Source organism: Aphis gossypii, chromosome 1, assembly GCF_020184175.1.
Source record: "Aphis gossypii isolate Hap1 chromosome 1, ASM2018417v2, whole genome shotgun sequence".
NCBI lineage: Eukaryota > Metazoa > Arthropoda > Insecta > Hemiptera > Aphididae > Aphis > Aphis gossypii.
Window position 1 is genome coordinate 67,331,470 of NC_065530.1, and position 19,457 is coordinate 67,350,926.

The 19,457-nt window shown below is 26.5% G+C and overlaps 2 protein-coding genes, 1 long non-coding RNA gene and 5 other non-coding genes across 20 annotated transcripts in view; 7 read left to right on the forward strand and 1 right to left on the reverse strand.

Annotated features, from left to right (window-relative positions):
• Positions 1–149: 149 nt before the first annotated feature.
• On the reverse strand, positions 150–5,383 carry LOC114125042 (activator of 90 kDa heat shock protein ATPase homolog 1). Its single transcript, XM_050210890.1, has 9 exons — positions 5,150–5,383; positions 4,931–5,010; positions 3,178–3,454; positions 2,983–3,103; positions 864–964; positions 688–798; positions 522–623; positions 326–462; positions 150–265 (listed from the first exon to the last, which is right to left on the reverse strand). Exons 2-9 carry the CDS (start codon positions 5,008–5,010, stop codon positions 181–183), a joined length of 1,014 nt encoding a protein of 337 aa, XP_050066847.1. The 5' UTR covers positions 5,150–5,383; the 3' UTR covers positions 150–180.
• Positions 5,384–10,933: 5,550 nt separating this feature from the next.
• Positions 10,934–19,457, forward strand: part of LOC126549306 (hrp65 protein-like) — a 28,402-nt gene continuing 19,878 nt past the window's right edge. For 6 of the 13 annotated variants that reach the window (XM_050198061.1, XM_050198062.1, XM_050198063.1 and 3 more), the window contains exons 1-3: positions 10,934–11,400; positions 17,907–18,095; positions 18,173–18,388. In XM_050198061.1, the coding sequence (XP_050054018.1) occupies positions 11,206–11,400; positions 17,907–18,095; positions 18,173–18,388 (600 nt within the window). In that variant the 5' untranslated portion in view covers positions 10,934–11,205. The remainder of the gene's footprint in view (positions 11,401–17,906; positions 18,096–18,172; positions 18,389–19,457) is intronic. The other 7 variants (XM_050198069.1, XM_050198066.1, XM_050198070.1 and 4 more) reach the window with 3 other exon arrangements.
• LOC126549307 (uncharacterized) lies at positions 11,407–16,150 on the forward strand. The gene is made up of 2 exons (XR_007603451.1): positions 11,407–15,230; positions 15,953–16,150. It is a non-coding gene; the product is annotated as an uncharacterized LOC126549307 (long non-coding RNA).
• On the forward strand, positions 13,470–13,557 carry LOC126549505 (small nucleolar RNA snR60/Z15/Z230/Z193/J17). The gene has a single exon (XR_007603619.1). It is a non-coding gene; the product is annotated as a small nucleolar RNA snR60/Z15/Z230/Z193/J17 (small nucleolar RNA).
• LOC126549506 (small nucleolar RNA snR60/Z15/Z230/Z193/J17) lies at positions 14,190–14,277 on the forward strand. Its single transcript, XR_007603621.1, has one exon. It is a non-coding gene; the product is annotated as a small nucleolar RNA snR60/Z15/Z230/Z193/J17 (small nucleolar RNA).
• LOC126549504 (small nucleolar RNA snR60/Z15/Z230/Z193/J17) lies at positions 14,833–14,923 on the forward strand. Its single transcript, XR_007603618.1, has one exon. It is a non-coding gene; the product is annotated as a small nucleolar RNA snR60/Z15/Z230/Z193/J17 (small nucleolar RNA).
• Positions 15,342–15,431, forward strand: LOC126549509 (small nucleolar RNA snR60/Z15/Z230/Z193/J17). The gene has a single exon (XR_007603624.1). It is a non-coding gene; the product is annotated as a small nucleolar RNA snR60/Z15/Z230/Z193/J17 (small nucleolar RNA).
• Positions 16,061–16,148, forward strand: LOC126549507 (small nucleolar RNA snR60/Z15/Z230/Z193/J17). The gene has a single exon (XR_007603622.1). It is a non-coding gene; the product is annotated as a small nucleolar RNA snR60/Z15/Z230/Z193/J17 (small nucleolar RNA).

The window sequence follows — 19,457 nt, forward strand, 5'->3', positions numbered from 1 at the left end:
GACAGAAAATTAAACAAATATTAATTAAGAAGGCAAAAGAATATCTATGAAGGATATATGAAACAAATATCAATAGGCACATAAGACAGTAAAGTGCATATTTTTTTGATAGACAAGCTATTACATTTCAAAAATAAATACAAAAAAACTATATTTAAGAATTTATTGAATTGTTCAGACTCATAATAACATCCCATATCCAAATGTTCTTTTAATTGGTGTGAAGTAGTATCTTTCCCAATTTTGACGAGTAATAGCTTCATCACTAAAAAAATAAAATGTTAAACAAATGGTTTTAACAAAAAAAAATTTTAAAATATAAAACCTTTTGGGCACTCCCACAAGAGTAACTTTAACTTTAGTATGGTCTTCTTGTTGATTGATAGTAACAGTAACAGTCGAATATAACCAATCAGGCCACTGTTTAGTTCTCCAATTCTTAACAATTTTTTTGCCAGGACACTAAGTAAATAAATAAAATTATGTTAATATCCACCTTAGTGAAAACTCAATTTACTTACAAGTTCTAAGAATTCGCCAGTGATATTGCCATCAAATAATTGAAATTTTCCACCTTTAGTTGCTTGAAATGTGACGGATTGTTGAGTAAAAGCTGAAACAAGCTATAAAGAAATAATTCACAATATTTTCAACTATTAAATTTATTTATAACATTAATATACTGACCTCTGGTGTTGTGAGCACATTGTAAAAATCTTCACCAGAACACTGAAATACTACATCCATGACAACAGTAGTAGTATCTATTTTGGATTTTGACTTATCTTCTTTTGCACCCTATAAAAATAATAAGTATTTATTAACTATATTAATTAATTTTTTTTAACTTTAACTAATCTTACATTATCAGAATTGTGAATATTTTTTAAAGATTCTTTTGACACTTTTGCTTTAGAAGAACTTTCAATATCTTTTTTGGGCAAAATCATGCCTTTTGAAAATTCTAGAACAAAACAATATGTTATCATTCATTAGTAATTTAAAGGATGATACATTTATAAATAATCAAAACTGAACAACTGGAATCATATTATATAATAAATTATATATCTTAATTAAAAAAAAAAAAAAAAAAAAAAAAACAATTATTTATTCTTAATAAAAATTAATCAATTAAATTCATAATTTTAAAATGATGTTGTACCTACTAGTAGTACACTACTGGCACTACCTATATATGTTGTCTCTGAATTATTAATGAGAATGTAGCATATTTGTGTTCAACAATGAATCTATTTAATGCTGTTTGATCTAATATTTAAGATTTTCATTTATAATTTATATTATAAAAGATTTTTTTTTAATTATTTATTTACTATGTATATTGATCATTTACCAAAGGGCATCAATTATTTGCCTAAGACAGTTCTTAACCTTCATAAAATTAAAGTATTAAAGGTAAATGAAAAGTTTATAATTGAATTAAAAATATATGATCTTAATATAATGTTAAGATTTAATCTAAGGGGATAATTGAAATAATTATATTGATTAGTGAGATGATTGTGTTTGGTGATTCAAATTTCAAACCATATGACAATTATTGCTTTTAGTGATAACGTTGTTATGTTAATTGTAAATATAAACTCATCACCAACCTACAGCCCTAACATTGTTCACCACCCCCTACTATCTGAAAAATGTTAATTGCCTTTCTACCACCTAACGCATTCATTCTCCCACCAGGTAGCGATATCACTCCTGTTGAGGACTATTGGCTTTAGATATATAGAATGAAAGGCTTATATTAATGAGTCTTATTTTACCCAAATCTTAATTTTGTAAAAGCTGAAAAATTTAAGCATGCATTAGATTGATCTTTGTTTTTTTTTGTGTAATAGGCTCATGTATTTTTTTTTTTTATTATTGTTACAGATATATTGTTGAGTGATAATTGAGAGCATAAGATTAACATAGTTCATATTTTATTTTCTATTTATGGAGCAGTTTGAGATTTGATTAAGGTGACATTGTAGAGAGTGGGTTGCAATGATAGAATCTTTGTTTAAAGCAAGTAAAGTGGTATTGTTTGTGTAATTGAGTAGCGGTGAAATTAGTTTTTGAGAGATAAGTGGTGTAGACATTATATAGGGTAGATGACAAATCAATTCATTGGTCTTCAAAATAAGACTTTAAAATTAAATAAAATGGAATTGGTCAGAATATTTTGACATGTATATGTCTTATGTCTGGGGGTCATTCTGTTAATTTGTGCGACACCGAGAAGTTTATCAGTTGAGACAGTGATTGTTTATAGTAACCGATTGCTATAACAAGACACATTATAAATGTACCAACGAATCTCCATGACGTAGTGTAGATACTCGGACTTTTATAACTTAATATTTGTCCAGCGAGAGAACGCACTGATATTCTGAACATCCTCCTGCTATCAAAACTGATTCATCTATGACAGAGTGATGTCTGGGGATGCGCAGGAAACTGATTTTGGTCGGCCCTCGGTGTGTTCTCTTGCTGAACAGAGCATAGGTGATAATTTTAGCAATCAATCATTGCCACACATACAATCACATGTTCCAACAGTTCTTCCCCCTACAGTACTAGGTTAATAACCACAGTAGTTGAAGCCTTATTCTCTTGTCCCCTTCCTCTACAGGTTTAGGTTAAATACTTAAACTCATCATAAAACTAGTACGAACAATAAAGAATTGGACTATTTATAAAAAACTAGTGATAAGTACTTCAAATTGTATAAAATATTATTTCAAAAACATTTAAGTGACTAGATAATATGTAAATATATTTATTTTATTAAAACAACCATCCAATTATAAATTATAATATATTATACTCCAGTATTATAAGTTAAATATAATTAAATTGGATGTCATTAATAACCATTTATTAAAATTATACTTAAATAGGTAGTTTAAAAATAAATTAGCCGTAAACTAATCATAATTTTTTGAAAATATTTATTGTTTATTTCTAATTGTATACCTTCTTTAAGATCCTTTATATATTTTTCTAGTTGATCTCGGATTTTACTACGCCCTTGGTGGTAAAGAAAATCTTTAACTATTGTTGCTTCATTTGACGGTTCTTTTAATGAAATATTTATCTATCAACAAAATATTTTAGTTAATAAATATATTATTAAAACTACAAACACAAAAATAAATTAGCATTAAATACCTCAATTTCAGCTACACTATTTTCTTCACTTAAATTTGGTATGTTTATTGTGCCCTCTATCTCTTTTGCAGTACCACTTAAATGTCCTTTCCAACTTAAAGTTAAATCCCACTCATAAAAGAATATGAGCTTGCCCTTTCTATTATTTGCAACAGCTTCTCCTTCACAACTATCGATCTTTACAATCTCACACTTAGCTACATCATTTTCTAATACCATACCAACTAATAAGGAAGCAAGTTTGTCTTTAGACCACTGACATGCATTTTTCTCTGTCCTAAAAATAAAAATAAACAAACCTTAATTATTTTATATTATATTACCTAAAATAATATCTCAATAAATTATATTAAAATAATAAATAATTGAATGAAAAAAAATTATTAAAATATTATGATCAACATAGAGACTTAGCCTTTTTGATAGAAAATCTAATAAAAGCAATCACCAATTAAAAAGGAAATATAATTTATTAATAAAATTAATTTTATGTGTAAATTATTATATATATCCAGTGCCACGGTCGTGGTGCGAGCTAAGTAAAAACATCAAAAAAATAATAATAACTGCACGACGGTGTGTGTATAGTATATCGAATCAAAAGTTGTCCATTTGGCGTTTAAACCGTGTAAGACACAGACAAATTTGTTATAAAACATAACTAATTTTTTACTACATCAATTAACTCCTAGTAAAATCCAAAACATCAAATATATTGTGTATAACGAGCTTTTGTAAAAATCATCAAACTTGTAAGTTTAGAATTTAAGTTGTAAATGAAAAAGTGCTAACTTTTAAATGGAAATTTATATTAAATTCAGAATCACGGCAGCCGTTTCTAGCGTTGCCATCGATAATAAAAATAGATAAAAATTAGTGATATCACAACAAAAACCTTTCATAAATTATGTGTAAAAATTACTAAGTAAAAAAAATATTAGATCTTTAAGGTCCATTCTTACATATTCAGTTAGTTCCTGATAATGCTAACCGGAAGAATTTATCATGTGTTAACCGATATAATTCTTCCAGTTAGTCTGAACCAGACATTGTAAGAATAGTCCTTAGTATTATTAAAATGTGATATCATGAATAAATGCTAAGAATATTGAATTTAAGTAAACTTATTTTGTTTCAAGAATTTATTTACTTGGTAAAGGACTATTAAAATATAACTTATTATTATTAATATTTATATATTATTCTTAATAATTCCTTGCCAAGTAAATAAATTATTGAAACAAAATAAGTTTACTTAAATTCAATATACTTAACATTTATTCATGATACCACATCTTGACAATACTTTTTTTAACTTAATTCTTTATAACCTGTTACAAATTTGAACAATAAGCTTAATTGATATAATAATAAATTTAACAGGAAATAGGAATGATGAAGTGAAGAGACCTTCCATAGAAGGTACTTTGTCAAGATAGACACATCTTTATAATACTTGCACGTAGTTTACAAAGGATTTTTGTTGTGATTATATAATATATACATATACACATAATGAAACCTTACTTTTATTTCACTGTTATTTGTACTAAGTATTAACTGAACTTCATTTTAAAATTAATTATTGTATTAAAATGTTTAACTTTTTTCAAATTAACAATAGGTGTGTATCAAGATAAATAACAAAATAACATAGATAAAAAATTTAAAATAATAATATAAATAGATAGGAAATTTAAACCGAAGAAGCATTTATTTACACAGAAAGCATGAAAATAATTTAACAAATTACCAATGCCAGTTGTTTACATTAGTGGCATCTGGGCGTTCTTCAACAATCCATCGCGGATCTCCTTCACCCCATTTAGCCATCTATAAAATTATAAAATACAATTATATATTAGTGATGTACTTAAATAATATAATATATTTAAATCAGATAAGTGATGAATTTTTCACACACTAAATGCAACAAACTAGATAATTCATAAAATCATGTTAAAATTCTTACTATGAATTAAAATTGAAGAAATTTAACTGAAAATACTCAATCAAAAAATAACAAGACTATTCTAGTAAATGAAATGTAGTAAATGTTCACCACAAAAATACAAAATAATGTAAACGATTAACGATGGAGAAACCCGTGGTACACTCGGTACAGAACGGCAGAGTACAGTAAGCCGAATGCCGAACACAGCTGCGGTGTGCGGTAGAATTAAAAGTAGCCGAATAGCGCTTATGCCTTATGTTGTGATAGTTTAATGAAAGAATTATTAAAATAATAAAATATCATGTTAAAACATGGAACATTCTAGAATCTTTTAACAGTGTGACCAAATTGATAAGAAACTAAAATACCAAATGTACCGAATATTTTACAGGATGTTTCTAAAATGCTTAGATAGTTAGTTCATAATCACGGGTAAAAAGTAATATTATTATAAAAAAAAATCAAGCCTATATTAGCAATTTTTGAACTTTGAAGCACATATTAGCGACGAGTCTGGAGTCACCGAGATGAGGTGCACGATTTGCGCACGTGCATGTATTTATACTCGTCGTCTATATATCGTGGACCGTGGTTATCACTCATGAGTTCCCAGGGAGAATGTAGTGTTTTGAATAAATATGCGACGAGTATACACGCGCATGCTGCACAAATCTCATCACAAGACTCGTCGCTTATTATAACATAATATTAATATAGTGCTTCAAAATATCGGAACATGAGTATATGACTCCAACCCAGATTGCATAATGTATATGATAATATGATCTAAGCTAAAATGAATAATATCAGTAAAGTTATATAACTGTATAAAATGTACTCACTGTAGAAGCACAAAGATTTTAAAAATTTTAGTATTTTGAAAATTTTTTCTAATTCAAAATCTAGATTTATTTCAAATTTTAACTATTTTTAGAATATTATCTTAAATGTAAAAATATATTCATTCGAATTGTATTAATTGCAAAATTGTTATATGAATCAAGATGTGATAGTTTTTGAGCTTATTATCAGTTGTCACGCGTTTTTCACGCTCTAGTCGCCGAATAAAAAAAATTATGTGACACATCGATTTTAATACGAGAATAATTCTACAAGATAAACAGAGGTGAAATACTGAAATGTATTTGTTGTCATTTAATATACATGATTAATTAACTCATTGTTGTGTATTGTAAGTTGGTAAAATAATCATAAATTCATAACCATCAAATACACTTTATTTTGAAGATCAATTTTTATCTATAACTTAAAGATTTTTTCAATCTGATCCGCAGGTTAGGACGTTAGGTATGTACTTAACTTAATCATAACTGCATATTCAATTAATGTATACTTCATTATTCAAAATTTAAATTTAAAACTTTTTAAATTTAAAAAGTATATTAAAATGTTATTCGATACCTATAGCAAGTATTGTAGATTAAGTAGGTATTTATAAAAATAACTAAATAAGCACCTCACTTAACACTTTAATGTATGATTATGAAGTACGGTGAATTCAATATTAAAGATAACGTTCTTAAACTTATAACTTATACTATTAAGTATAAAAGTTACCTTATTTTAATTTTTAAGAAACACCTTATTATAAAGGCTAAAACATAAAGTACATATCTTAAATTATTACAATAAATTTAATTATTTAAAAATCTGTCCACTATAATTGAATTATTTTTATTTGTTTAGATTGAGAATGTAAAACACTGTTTTAAATGTTTTTATCAATTATTTATCTAAGTTAAATTACAATAAATGTCTTTCATCATATTTTATCTTTCCGAGTTCACACATAAATATGAAATCGGTAAGTTAGGTATCTATAATATAGGGTTGCCGTCTTTATAAGAGATAACAGACCCGGAGACAGGATAATTATTAGCAAAAAAAAAAAAAAGCCAAAAAAATTATTAATATAATAATATTATCACATATTTTATTACTAAAAAAATACAATATGTTTTGAAAAAAAATATATACAATGGTTTTGTGATATATAATATGTTGTATTCTTACTTATATATTATATGTTTTTTATTTAAATTTACTATTTGTATAAATTTTGCTCATCTTATGTCGTATGATAAAATAATACTAATTTTACGACAACTATCGACAACCGAAATTTTATTTGACCTGGGTCGTGGAGAGTAATTCACTGAACCTGGAGGAGCCCGTAGATTTATATGTAAGCCCAGAGAGGTGGCGACCCTACATCTATATTCTATAGCACTTTTTGTGTAGGTACCTATCACGATTTAATCGTGGTACCTATGACCTATAGTCGGCACCTCATCGAATTTGAAATTCGTGCAACAAGCTCAACAACTAACAAGTAAAAAACGATATCATATTTCGATTCGTATGAGAATTTTACAAAAAATATGATTCAACTGATTCAAGTATTTATTTTTGTATTTATGATAATATTCTATATTATCATATGGAGTTTTACAGTATAGAATAAACAATATAGGTAAATTATATGTATCTATAACCATAGGTATAGGTGAAATTAAATTTTGATTACTTAACAAAATGTATAGGTAATACTTAGATAATACACAAAAGAGGTAATACCTAGGTAGCTGATTAATGATTATAATAATATAATCTTTTGGCCTGATACGTAAATAATGCGTATAATGAAGTAGTCCCATTTCATTGCTTGCTTTGTATGTCTCTACAGGAATACTGGATCACAGATTAAGTAAAATAGGTATAGGTACCTACACGTCTTACACAATAACACAATATTATCATTTTATTTTATTATTATAGGTATACTTAATTTTATTCGGTAAAACTATATTATAAATTATAATCTATAACCAAGTGTCTGGTCTAAATAACCGAGCTTATAGGTAGCTTAGTTGATGTACGTATCAGCTATTATTAATGTAATTTATTGTAACATTGTAACTGTAATTGATTTGGCTGAATAAATAAATTATTAAATTAAAATAAAATATTATTGTATAATATATAATAACATCTAATTTCTTTCATATTCTCGCGACACTCATTGTCAGTGGCGTATTTAAGGGGGGTGTCCTAAGAGATAACCTCCCGACCAACTGTTATTTTTGTTTTTTCATTATATTGAATTATTACAAAATATTTTAACACTACTTTGGAAATTGAATAATGTATTGTTTTAGATTCTGAACGGAGTGATGAATATATTGATGAATTTATATTACAATGAGAATAATGGTTTTTTTTGTGTATGATATCTGTGTACACCATAAATTTTCGGAATAACGCTTCAATTTAAAACTTCAGGGGTGGTTGCAGGTGGCAAGTTGAATATTATTGGTGCATTATATAGGTAAAAAATAAGAAGTATTAAGCAAAACCATGATGCTGATTAATCAATGAGCTATTTTTGTTTTTATAATTGAAATGTTGACTTGTATAATATTATTATGAAGTATCACGAATAAAAAGTAATTATTTAATATTTTCATCCTTCCAACGGAAACGCGTATAACAAACTGCCGCGAATCAGGTCAAAAAAGCTCGTGAACAGTAAAAATGTCAATATAATAATAATAATACATACATTTATGTATTTACGTGTTATTATTTAATAACTATATTTTTTAATTATATAGATTTTTGGCCCTGTACAACAAATATTAAAGTTTAGTGATTTCAACGAAGTAATCAGCTGATCCAACAATACTGACTATGGGCTGGCAGCAGCAGTGTTTTCAAAGAACATTGACACAGTAAATAAAGCTGTCCAGAGTTTTAGAGCTGGAACTGTTTGGTAAGAAATGAGAATTAGGTACATGAATAAAAATATAAATAATATTAATAATGTAATGTAATAATATTTTAAATTTAAATTGGTTTATGCAAACAGGGTTAATTGCAACCTTGTGTTTGGAGCACAAGCACCATTTTAAGGGATTTTTTTTGAGTTATTTATAGACCACTGAAATTTTCGATTTTTATGTGATTTTTTTTTTTGAAGTGTCGGTAAAAAAATTTTGGACGACCAAAAAAACTTTTTTCTTCAAGTAACTATAGAGAAAACTCGAAGCATTATTATAGGAAAAATTTTAAGTGCGTTTGAATTTTAAATTTTTACGAAATCGCGTAACGATAACGATTTATCCTCAAACGATTTTAAATATTTGTTATTATTCAAAAAGTATAAGTTGAAGATACTTGATAATTTTACCAGTTATTTAGATTGGCATTTTCTTTACATTATTTAATTTTCAAAATATTTAGACTTTTTTTGAGCTATTTACCTATAGACAACTGAAATCTTCAATTTTTTTGAAAAATTGTTTTTGAAGTGTCGATAAAATTTTTTTGGCCCAATCAAAATACTTGAAAATGTTATACAAAGTTCCTCATATGTTATTCTTATAGTGATTAAAAAATTATAAGAATACATAGGCACAATTTTTTTTTATTAGCATTTGAAGTTTATATTTTGACAAGAATTCGTCAAAATCATGAATATTTGCAAATTATTTTGTATCTATAGTTCAAAATTCATAAAATTGTTTGTATTTAAATCTAACGTTAAATATTCTAAACTTACAAATCGTCTCCGTTCAGAATCGTTTTTCGTATACAATGATACTTATCATTGCATTCAAATTTAACCTACCCTAGTCCGAGGTCTACCCCACCTCCTAATGTACAGCAGAGCGGTACCCACTTGCCGACTTTTTTGTTTTGGAAAATCTGGCGTATTAACAATAGCTTCCAAAAAAGTTTCTTCTGAAACATTACTAACATTATCAACAGAAAGTTCAGAATTTAGTAAATTGACTGAGTCTAGGTTTATTTAAAGTACTTTTAACATATTATTTCATAGTTTGATACTATAATATATTATTATTATATTATACACAGGGTGATTCTTTTATCATTAAACACTCATTATTTCAAAATTTGTTGACTTTTTTCAATTTTTTTTTTTCAAAATGTTTAGTTTTATGCTTTTCTAGAATTATAAATTTTTTAAATTTTTTTCACGCTTATATTTAATAGTGAAACCTCTATCAACTATTGATTTTTAAATGGCAACCTATATTTTAAATAGGTATCATATAATAATAGGGCTATTTTTTTTTTATGAATTTTAACATTTTAGTTATTAGTTTCCATTTAATCGTTAACGAGTTATAGCTGCTCAAAATTAGGTGGTTTGAGGTTTTCAGGTGTTTGTCTCTGTGTCTCTCAGGTTATTACGGCTAATTACATTGATTAAAATTTAAAACACAATTATTGTTTGTAAAGACCAATAGTCAAATAATAAATCGTTATCGTTCGACCCAAGGTAATAATATCTTTAGTTTTGTACCTGCCAATACTACTAATACTTACAACACGAATACGGATTATGGATTTTGGACAGTAGTAGTGGACTTTTATATCTATGATATCACAGTCAAATTATAATCAAAGTTTGATCATTAACATCACGGACTATAATATAAGCATGACAAAATATATTTTGTCATGAATATAAGATAGGTTATAGTCCGTGATCACTGATCACTCACGAGTCACGAATGTATATTATAAAAATTAAAAAGAATGTGTTTGTGAAATACGATTGCCGCTTATCGGCTTCAGTGACCGGCATGCACAGTCTTAGAAGATCTTCTATCATTTTTCTTCCATTTATTTATGGGAAAAGTATCCAAATCCCGTGTACTATTGGTAACACTGTACCGGTAACGGCGTCATTTCCTTCATTCGTCCGAAAACGTTCACCGCACTCACCCTCCTCTCTGTTACATACAAGCCATATGCACCACTCCGTCTATGTATTTATGCTTTACTGTGCACTTGTAGTCGGCCATTTTATTTGACAATCGACCCTCTTCTCATCCATACACCGTGTTTTTTTAGTCTCGAATTTTCGTTTCTCATCTCTTCGGCTTTCCAATCTTCATTTTGCAATACTCGTTAGAGTTTCTTGTTTCCACTTTGACGAAGGCATCACTGTCAGTCCTTCATTGAATCATCTCCACGAAGTTGTTGATTGTTGTGTTTCGGCTCAATACTGTGTAGCAAACGTTATGGCGCAAATCAAAGACGAGAAAATTAGTGACACGTCGTTAAACGGGCCAAATGCACACCATGGTCCCAATGCTAACCACAAACCGAAAGAAGAATTCCACGGTGGTGGCCGCGGTGGAAGAGGAAACCGCTTTCAACCGTACGGTGGACCGAATAGAGACCGCAAAGGTGGTCCTCCGAGAGACAACAATATGGTAATTATATTATTTTGTTATAAAATATTAAGTTCTTGTGTTTTTTCTGTAGCCCGATCTTTAGTATAAACTAATGAATAACCGATTTCGAATCTCGCGACTGTTTTGTCAGGCCGCTATGCACACTATCCTTAATATTAGCATCGTGTGTGTTAAAATACTTGTCTAATTACTTATTAGTATTCATTACTAACTCCGGTTGTTGGTGTGTACACCTTCAAGTCGTTGCTGGAAACAATTATTTAGTTTTAACTAAATGTGTATTCTATATATTATACCTATTGGTTGAAGAGATGAGATCATGATATAAATCCACATGTTTTTGTGTTAGGATATTTTACATTTTTGAATTCACAACTTTCTGATTCTGTTTATACAATTGTTCAATTGTTGTCTAAACCAGTTCTTCCAACTTGTTCAATAGGTAATATAATGAAAACAATATATTTAGATATTGTTTTACATTATATGTATTATAAATTATAATACATTTTTAATTCCATACAACTAACAAATTTACTGAAGTAAATTGTAATTCATTTAAAAAAAAAACATTACTCAATTAGGTACTTGATTCTGTACAAAACATTTTGAGTAGTCAGGTGACATTGCGCTAGGCTCACTGTAAATGCCATTTTATATTGTAAAAATTGCTTGCTTCACACAAATATTTATCAACCAAAAAATTTTATTTTTAAAATTTATTTTACATATAGGTAGGTAATGTGTGATTTATGTGTCTAAGTCAGTGTTTCCCAAAGGGTGTGCTGCAGCACATCTAGTGTGCCTTAAAAGTTGTGCCGCAACAACTTGAACTTTTTTTTATTTTATTACCTAATAACGATATTATTCGATTAGTAGATAATATTTATCCTAAGTATGCCGTGACTTTTTTTTTTTTTTTGTTGGTTGAACCGACGACCAGGAAGGGACTGCTTTCACATTACTTCCTCCCGGCCGCCATAAGTGTGCCGTGACTTATAAAAATTAATAATAATGTGCCGCGATAAGGAAAAGTTTGGTAACCACTGATCTAAGTCAATAAAAGTATTAAAATTTCAACATAATATTGTTAAGTTTTTTAAGCGTGGAAATTCTTATAATAGGTAGGTATGTTAGTTAAATGGCTCGTCATGGGGATGGATTATAGTGATTCCTGATGCTTTGTAAAAAATATTTATTTTAATACTTCCTTGAAAGTTTCTTTTGCTTTGCTATGATTCCTAAATATTGGGTTTTACTGTACCTATTAATATTGTTATTGAAATAAAAAGAGTACTTAAATGAAATAAATTATTCTATAACAAAGCAAATGTTTCATATGTATGTGGACATTACAAACACTTGTTTTAATTTTAATACTTTTATTAACAAACTATTTTTTTCTCATTTAAAATAATCAAAAACTATAACATAATGATTATTTATAAAGTTATACTACCAAGATCTTTGTGTATTTTTAAATATTTGTGATTGTAGATGTTATTTATAATTGCCAGTATTTTTAAAGAAAATTATAAACTATTATCCCTAATGCTACGATTAATTAATATAAATTATTTTTGTGTCAAATTATTTAATTTAATTAATATATCAGGGTAAGGTTAATCCTCGGTAGAATCCTACTAGGTATCACATAGAAATATTTCTAATGTGTGTTGAATTAATGGCTATGTAATTTAATAATAACAATATTTAATATTAAGTAAAGTGGTTTAAACACATTTAAATTTAAAAATTGTTATAATAGAAAGCTTATAATTTTTAAGATTTATCAGTACTTTCTAAATAATTAATGTATCCAATTTTTATTATGAAGTATATACAATTAATTTATTTTACTAAAGGTATATCTTTTAACTAGTAGGTAGTTAAAAGACTACATGTTTTCTCATTAAAAATATTCTAATGGATATAAACCTGGCTAAAACTATCATATTTTATTTTATTAATAATATTTATGGGTTACTCTTCATAATGAAATATTATATTCTAATAATTATGTTCATCTTTGATGACAATTACTTTATCACCACCCACCTCTGAACGAATAAAAAAACATTTTGTATTCAATTTGTATGATGACCACATAGTTCATTTGAAAAAAGATGAAATATAGCTATAATGCAATTGTCTTTCGCTCCTATCTGAAATGTGAATACTAATGATACTTATTTTTAAGCTAATAAACTTATTAATACCCCTTTCGCCACGCTTTAATTCCTATCTTTGGGTTTTATTGTGCCATTTCATATATTTGAAATTTCAAGGGTAAAGAAAATAAATTATCCTACTAGGAAACACAATGAATTGTTTCATATGTGTGTCGACAATATGGATACAAATATTAAAGTAAAATATAGAGTAAATGATATATTTTTTTATAGAATGATACCATATCCTTGATATGTGTATTCTTAATTATACCATTAAGAGGATGCTTATTGTTATTATTAACCAATAGTTTTTTCTGAGAGGAAATTATAAGATACACTCTATAATATGATGATTATTTATTAATATATACTACCAAGATCTTTGAGTCTATGTGATAAAAAAAAGTATCTGAGTATTTAATTTAAATAAATTTTTTTCTTAAAATGATGACATATCATTGATATCTGTATTTTTAATTATACAATTAATGACCCAATTCTGTTATTTTAATATATAAGTTATAGTTATAATGTATTCTTCATGATGAGATATATTTCTTATTATTCTGATCATCTTTGATGACAATTACTTCATCACCACCCACCTCTGAAAGAATAAAAAACAATTTGTATTCAATTTGTATGATGACCACATAGTTCATTTGAAAAAAGATGAAATATAGCTATAATGCAATTGTCTTTCGCTCCTATCTGAAATGTGAATACTAATGATAATTATTTTTAGGCTAATAAACTTATTAATACCCCTTTCGCCACGCTTTAATTCCTATCTTTGGGTTTTAATGTGCCATTTCATATATTTGAAATTTCAAGGGTAAAGAAAATAAATTATCCTACTAGGAAACACAATGAATTGTTTCATATGTGTGTCGACAATATGGATACAAATCAAAAATGTATATCAAAATATCTTATTATTGTTATTATTAACCAATAGTTTTTTCTGAGAGGAAATTATCAAATACTCTTATTATGATGATAATTTATAAATATATACTACCAAGATCTTTGAGTCTATGTGATAAAAAAAAGTATCTGAGTATTTAATTTAAATAAATTTTTTTCTTAAAATGATGACATACCATTGATATCTGTATTTTTAATCATACAATTAATGACGCAATTCTGTTATTTTAATATATAAGTTAGAGATACAATGTATTCTTCATGATGAGATATATTTCTTATTATTCTGATCATCTTTGATGACAATTACTTCATCACCACCCACCTCTGAAAGAATAAACATTTTGTATTGATTTTGTATGATGACTACATAGTTCATTTGAAAAAAGATGAAATATAGCTTTAATGCAATTGTCTTTCGCTCCTATCTGAAATGTGAATACAAATGATAATTATTTTTAAGATAATAAACTTATTAATACCCCTTTCGCCACGCTTTAATTCCTATCTTTGGGTTTTATTGTGCCATTTCATATATTTGAAATTTCAAGGGTAAAGAAAATAAATTATCCTACTAGGAAACACAATGAATTGTTTCATATGTGTGTCGACAATATGGATACAAATATAAAAGTAAATTAGGGATTAAATGATATTTTTCTTAGAATAATGCTAAATCTTTGATATCTGTGTTTTTAATTATACTAATAATGGCCTTATTCTGTTATTTTAATATATAAGTTATGGGTATAATTTATTCTTCATGATGAGATATATTTCTTATTATTCTGATCATCTTTGATGACAATTACTTCATCACCACCCACCTCTGAAAGAATAAAATAAAGTATTTTGTATTCAGTTTGTATGATGACCACATAGTTCATTTGAAAAAAGATGAAATATAGCTATAATGCAATTGTCTTTCGCTCCTATCTGAAATGCGAATACTAATGATAATTATTTTTAAGCTAATAAACTTATTAATACCCCTTTCGCCACGCTTTAATTCCTATCTTTGGGTTTTATTGTGCCATTTCATATATTTGAAATTTCAAGGGTAAAGAAAATAAATTATCCTACTAGGAAACACAATGAATTGTTTCATATGTGTGTCGACAATATGGATACAAATATTAAAGTAAAATATAGAGTAAATGATGTATTTTTTTATAGAATGATACCATATCCTTGATATGTGTATTCTTAATTATACCATTAAGAGGATGCTTATTGTTATTATTAACCAATAGTTTTTTCTGAGAGGAAATTATAAGATACACTCTATAATATGATGATTATTTATTAATATATACTACCAAGATCTTTGAGTCTATGTGATAAAAAAAAGTATCTGAGTATTTAATTTAAATACATTTTTTTCTAAAATGATGACATATCATTGATATCTGTATTTTTAATTATACAATTAATGACCCAATTCTGTTATTTTAATATATAAGTTATAGTTATAATGTATTCTTCATGATGAGATATATTTCTTATTATTCTGATCATCTTTGATGACAATTACTTCATCACCACCCACCTCTGAAAGAATAAAAAACAATTTGTATTCAATTTGTATGATGACCACATAGTTCATTTGAAAAAAGATGAAATATAGCTATAATGCAATTGTCTTTCGCTCCTATCTGAAATGTGAATACTAATGATAATTATTTTAGGCTAAAAACTTATTAATACCCCTTTCGCCACGCTTTAATTCCTATCTTTGGGTTTTAATGTGCCATTTCATATATTTGAAATTTCAAGGGTAAAGAAAATAAATTATCCTACTAGGAAACACAATGAATTGTTTCATATGTGTGTCGACAATATGGATACAAATCATAAATGTATATCAAAATATCTTATTATTGTTATTATTATCCTATAGTTTTTTCTGAGAGGAAACTATCAAATACTCTTATTATGATGATTATTTATAAATATATACTACCAAGATCTTTGAGTCTATGTGATAAACAAAAATAACTGAGCATTTAATTAATAGATTTTTTTTTGATTGGTAGGTGTTTTTTATACCTATAAAAAAAATATCTTCAATGTTATGATTACAATACTTTTTGTTTTATATTCATAATATTATGTGTATTGTTGTTTGATCAGTAAAGTTAATTAATAATCATGTTTGAAATAATTGATACTTTTTTCATACTTATGCTTCTTTTACAATAATTTATTATTAATTCTATACATTAAGAACATTTAATTGAGTAGATTATTTTTAAATTTTAATTCTACTTATATGGTATTCTTTGATACTTCAAAGTTGTATATTCTATTAAGTAATTTCCTATAGTTAACTTATGGATTTTGTTTTTGTTATACTTAATGTTATTGTATATTTTGGCTTATAAATGAGATCTTAATCAAATTAACTGATAATTTTTTATGACAATCATTTTATCATCACTCACCTCTGAAAAGGAAGATATTTATCATAAAATGACACGATATATTCATTATTCAGTCATGATATATATACATTTATTTCATATTTAAAACTACTTAACTCAGTCACTCAGAATTAAATCTAACTTTCAAGATACACAATGTTAATATAATTCTAATCAAAACTGTACGGTTTTAATTCTATAGTAATAGTTTTAGTAATTATTTACTTTGCAAAAATAATTGAATTGGTATACATACTATACTTTTATTAATCTAATTATTCTGATGATTATTGATAACAATTACTTCATTACCATACACTGCTGAAAAAAAAAATAAAAAATTTGGTAATTTATTTGTATGATAACTTGTTTATTTTAGAAATGAAATTGAGCTATATTGCAATATTTATTCTATGTTCCTATTTGTAAGAAGAATACCATCTTAAATTTACAACTCTTTTTGTCGTGGTATGATACATTTACCAATTTAAAGTATTAAATCAATCTTAAGCATTTTTTATGTTATTTGTTAAAAAAACATCTAAAACAATGTTAATACATGCAGTCTTGACTCTTTAAGTAATTCAACAATAATATCTTAATTTAGACATTTTTAAGTACTATCTACTCATAGGTTTTAGTACTAAATATAATTTGTAGTTATGTTATTTTTATTTAATATAAAAATTATCTGTCATTCTGCAACACTAATATATTGTAATATTTTTACCTAGGTACCATTTTAATGAAATTCATATACCAGTAAAAAGTTAAATCTTATCATCTGACAATTTCTACAGATAATAATGTTTTTTACTAGTAATTAATTATGTGTTAACATTTTGGATTTTTTTTTTTTATATTATTGCTTTAGCTAAGTGCGAATAATAAATTATTTTATTATTATTTATCAATTTAATATTAAGCTGACTGATTTATGACTGCAGTAAAAATGTTGAATACAATAATTAACTAACATCAAAATTATGTTCAATTTCAGCCTAGAGGAGATTTTCGCAATGATAGTAATCATGGTGATAATCATCAAGGAGATAATGATGTAATGAATAGAGGCAGTCGCAATCATTCGGAGAGTGGAAGAGGTGGAAGGCGTGGAGGAGGTGTAGGTGGAGGTGTCTTTAGAGGTGGTCCACCTAATCGAGGTGATGATCGTTTAACTAGAGCTGATGTAAGTCACTATAAATTATTTGAAGACATATTAGTATAGATGTATTAAAACGTTATTTCAATATTTTTCATTTTCAGGCTCTGTGGAATGAACGTTTAATGCAAATTATGGGCCCAACTCATGAGATTCCACAAACTGATACCACTGAAAGAAAGTTCCTTAGTCAGTGTCGTCTTTATATTGGAAACTTAGTGGATTGCTCTGAAGAAGAATTGATAGAAATGTTTAAACCTTATGGAGAAGTTTCTGAAAATTTTTTGAATAAGGAAAAAATGTTTGCGTTTATTAGATTGGTAAATTATTTTGTTGTAATTCATTTAAATTTAATTCTGTTAGGTTCTTATAAAGATTACAATTTGATACTTATATGTTCTTAAAAAAAACTTAAAATATTCTCTAAATATTTTTTTAACTTGTAAATATCAAATATGATTTTTTTTTCTAAAATAGTTCAATTAAAACATTAAATTACCATTATGCACCATTCCTTTGGTAACAGGTTAATTTTATCTGATACAACAACTATAGATGTAAATATATGTGTATACAATGGAACCTTGATGACTCAAACCTCTGTAAGTCAAGCTTTCCTCGAAGGAATGCCTTGGCCTTGCTTATCATTGATAAGTTAATGAGGTTGTTCTCTGTTGGTTGAATTTTTGATAAGCAAATTTTTTATTTTGCCCACCAACTGATTCAAGTTATTGAGGTTCCTTTGTATGTATATCTGTTCTATATATTTGTGACAATCAAAGACTGAAAGTAACTTAATGACCACCATAACCAATAATTTGATAATAAACAGTAGGTAATTGAATAATTTTAATTAATTTTTTTCTGACAATGTGATGTTTTATAAACAATTTTAGAATATATTCTTAAATATGAAAAATAGACAAAATATTCTCTAATGTACAAAATATGCTTTAATCTGCAAAATTAATATTCTCCCATAAATTGGTGGATAGATCATCCACATTTTTCATCCTCGTAAAAATTGCATAAAGCCAATAAAAATATATAAAAACATAAATATCCACTCTATAGTTATGATTATTAAAAGTTAGTAATTTTTGTCTATATCTCAAATATGTGGAACATGACAAATCTATGTACCAGATTTTTACTACAATTTCTTTGTAATTTATATTAGATCATATTTATTTAGTATTGATATTTTTTATGGAAGTATAAACAGTTCAGTTTCATCTATTTTTTTATAAGTACCTAATTTAATGAATTATTTTTTAAAATTCATAGAACTTCTAAAAATTTTAAATATAGTATGTAAATTAGAATTTTTAAAATTAACTATTAAAACAACTCATAATAATACCGGCTGTAGATTTGCTATATTAAACT

Excerpts from the sequence above, each read along its gene's own strand:
- LOC114125042 (XM_050210890.1), bottom strand. The coding sequence starts at position 5,010 with ATGGCTAAATGGGGTGAAGGAGATCCGCGATGGATTGTTGAAGAACGC. Across the intron at positions 3,455-4,930 it reads AATGTAAACAACTGGCATTG|GACAGAGAAAAATGCATGTC; the intron begins GTAATTTGTTAA and ends TTTTATTTTTAG. Across the intron at positions 799-863 it reads ATATTCACAATTCTGATAAT|GGTGCAAAAGAAGATAAGTC; the intron begins GTAAGATTAGTT and ends TTATTTTTATAG.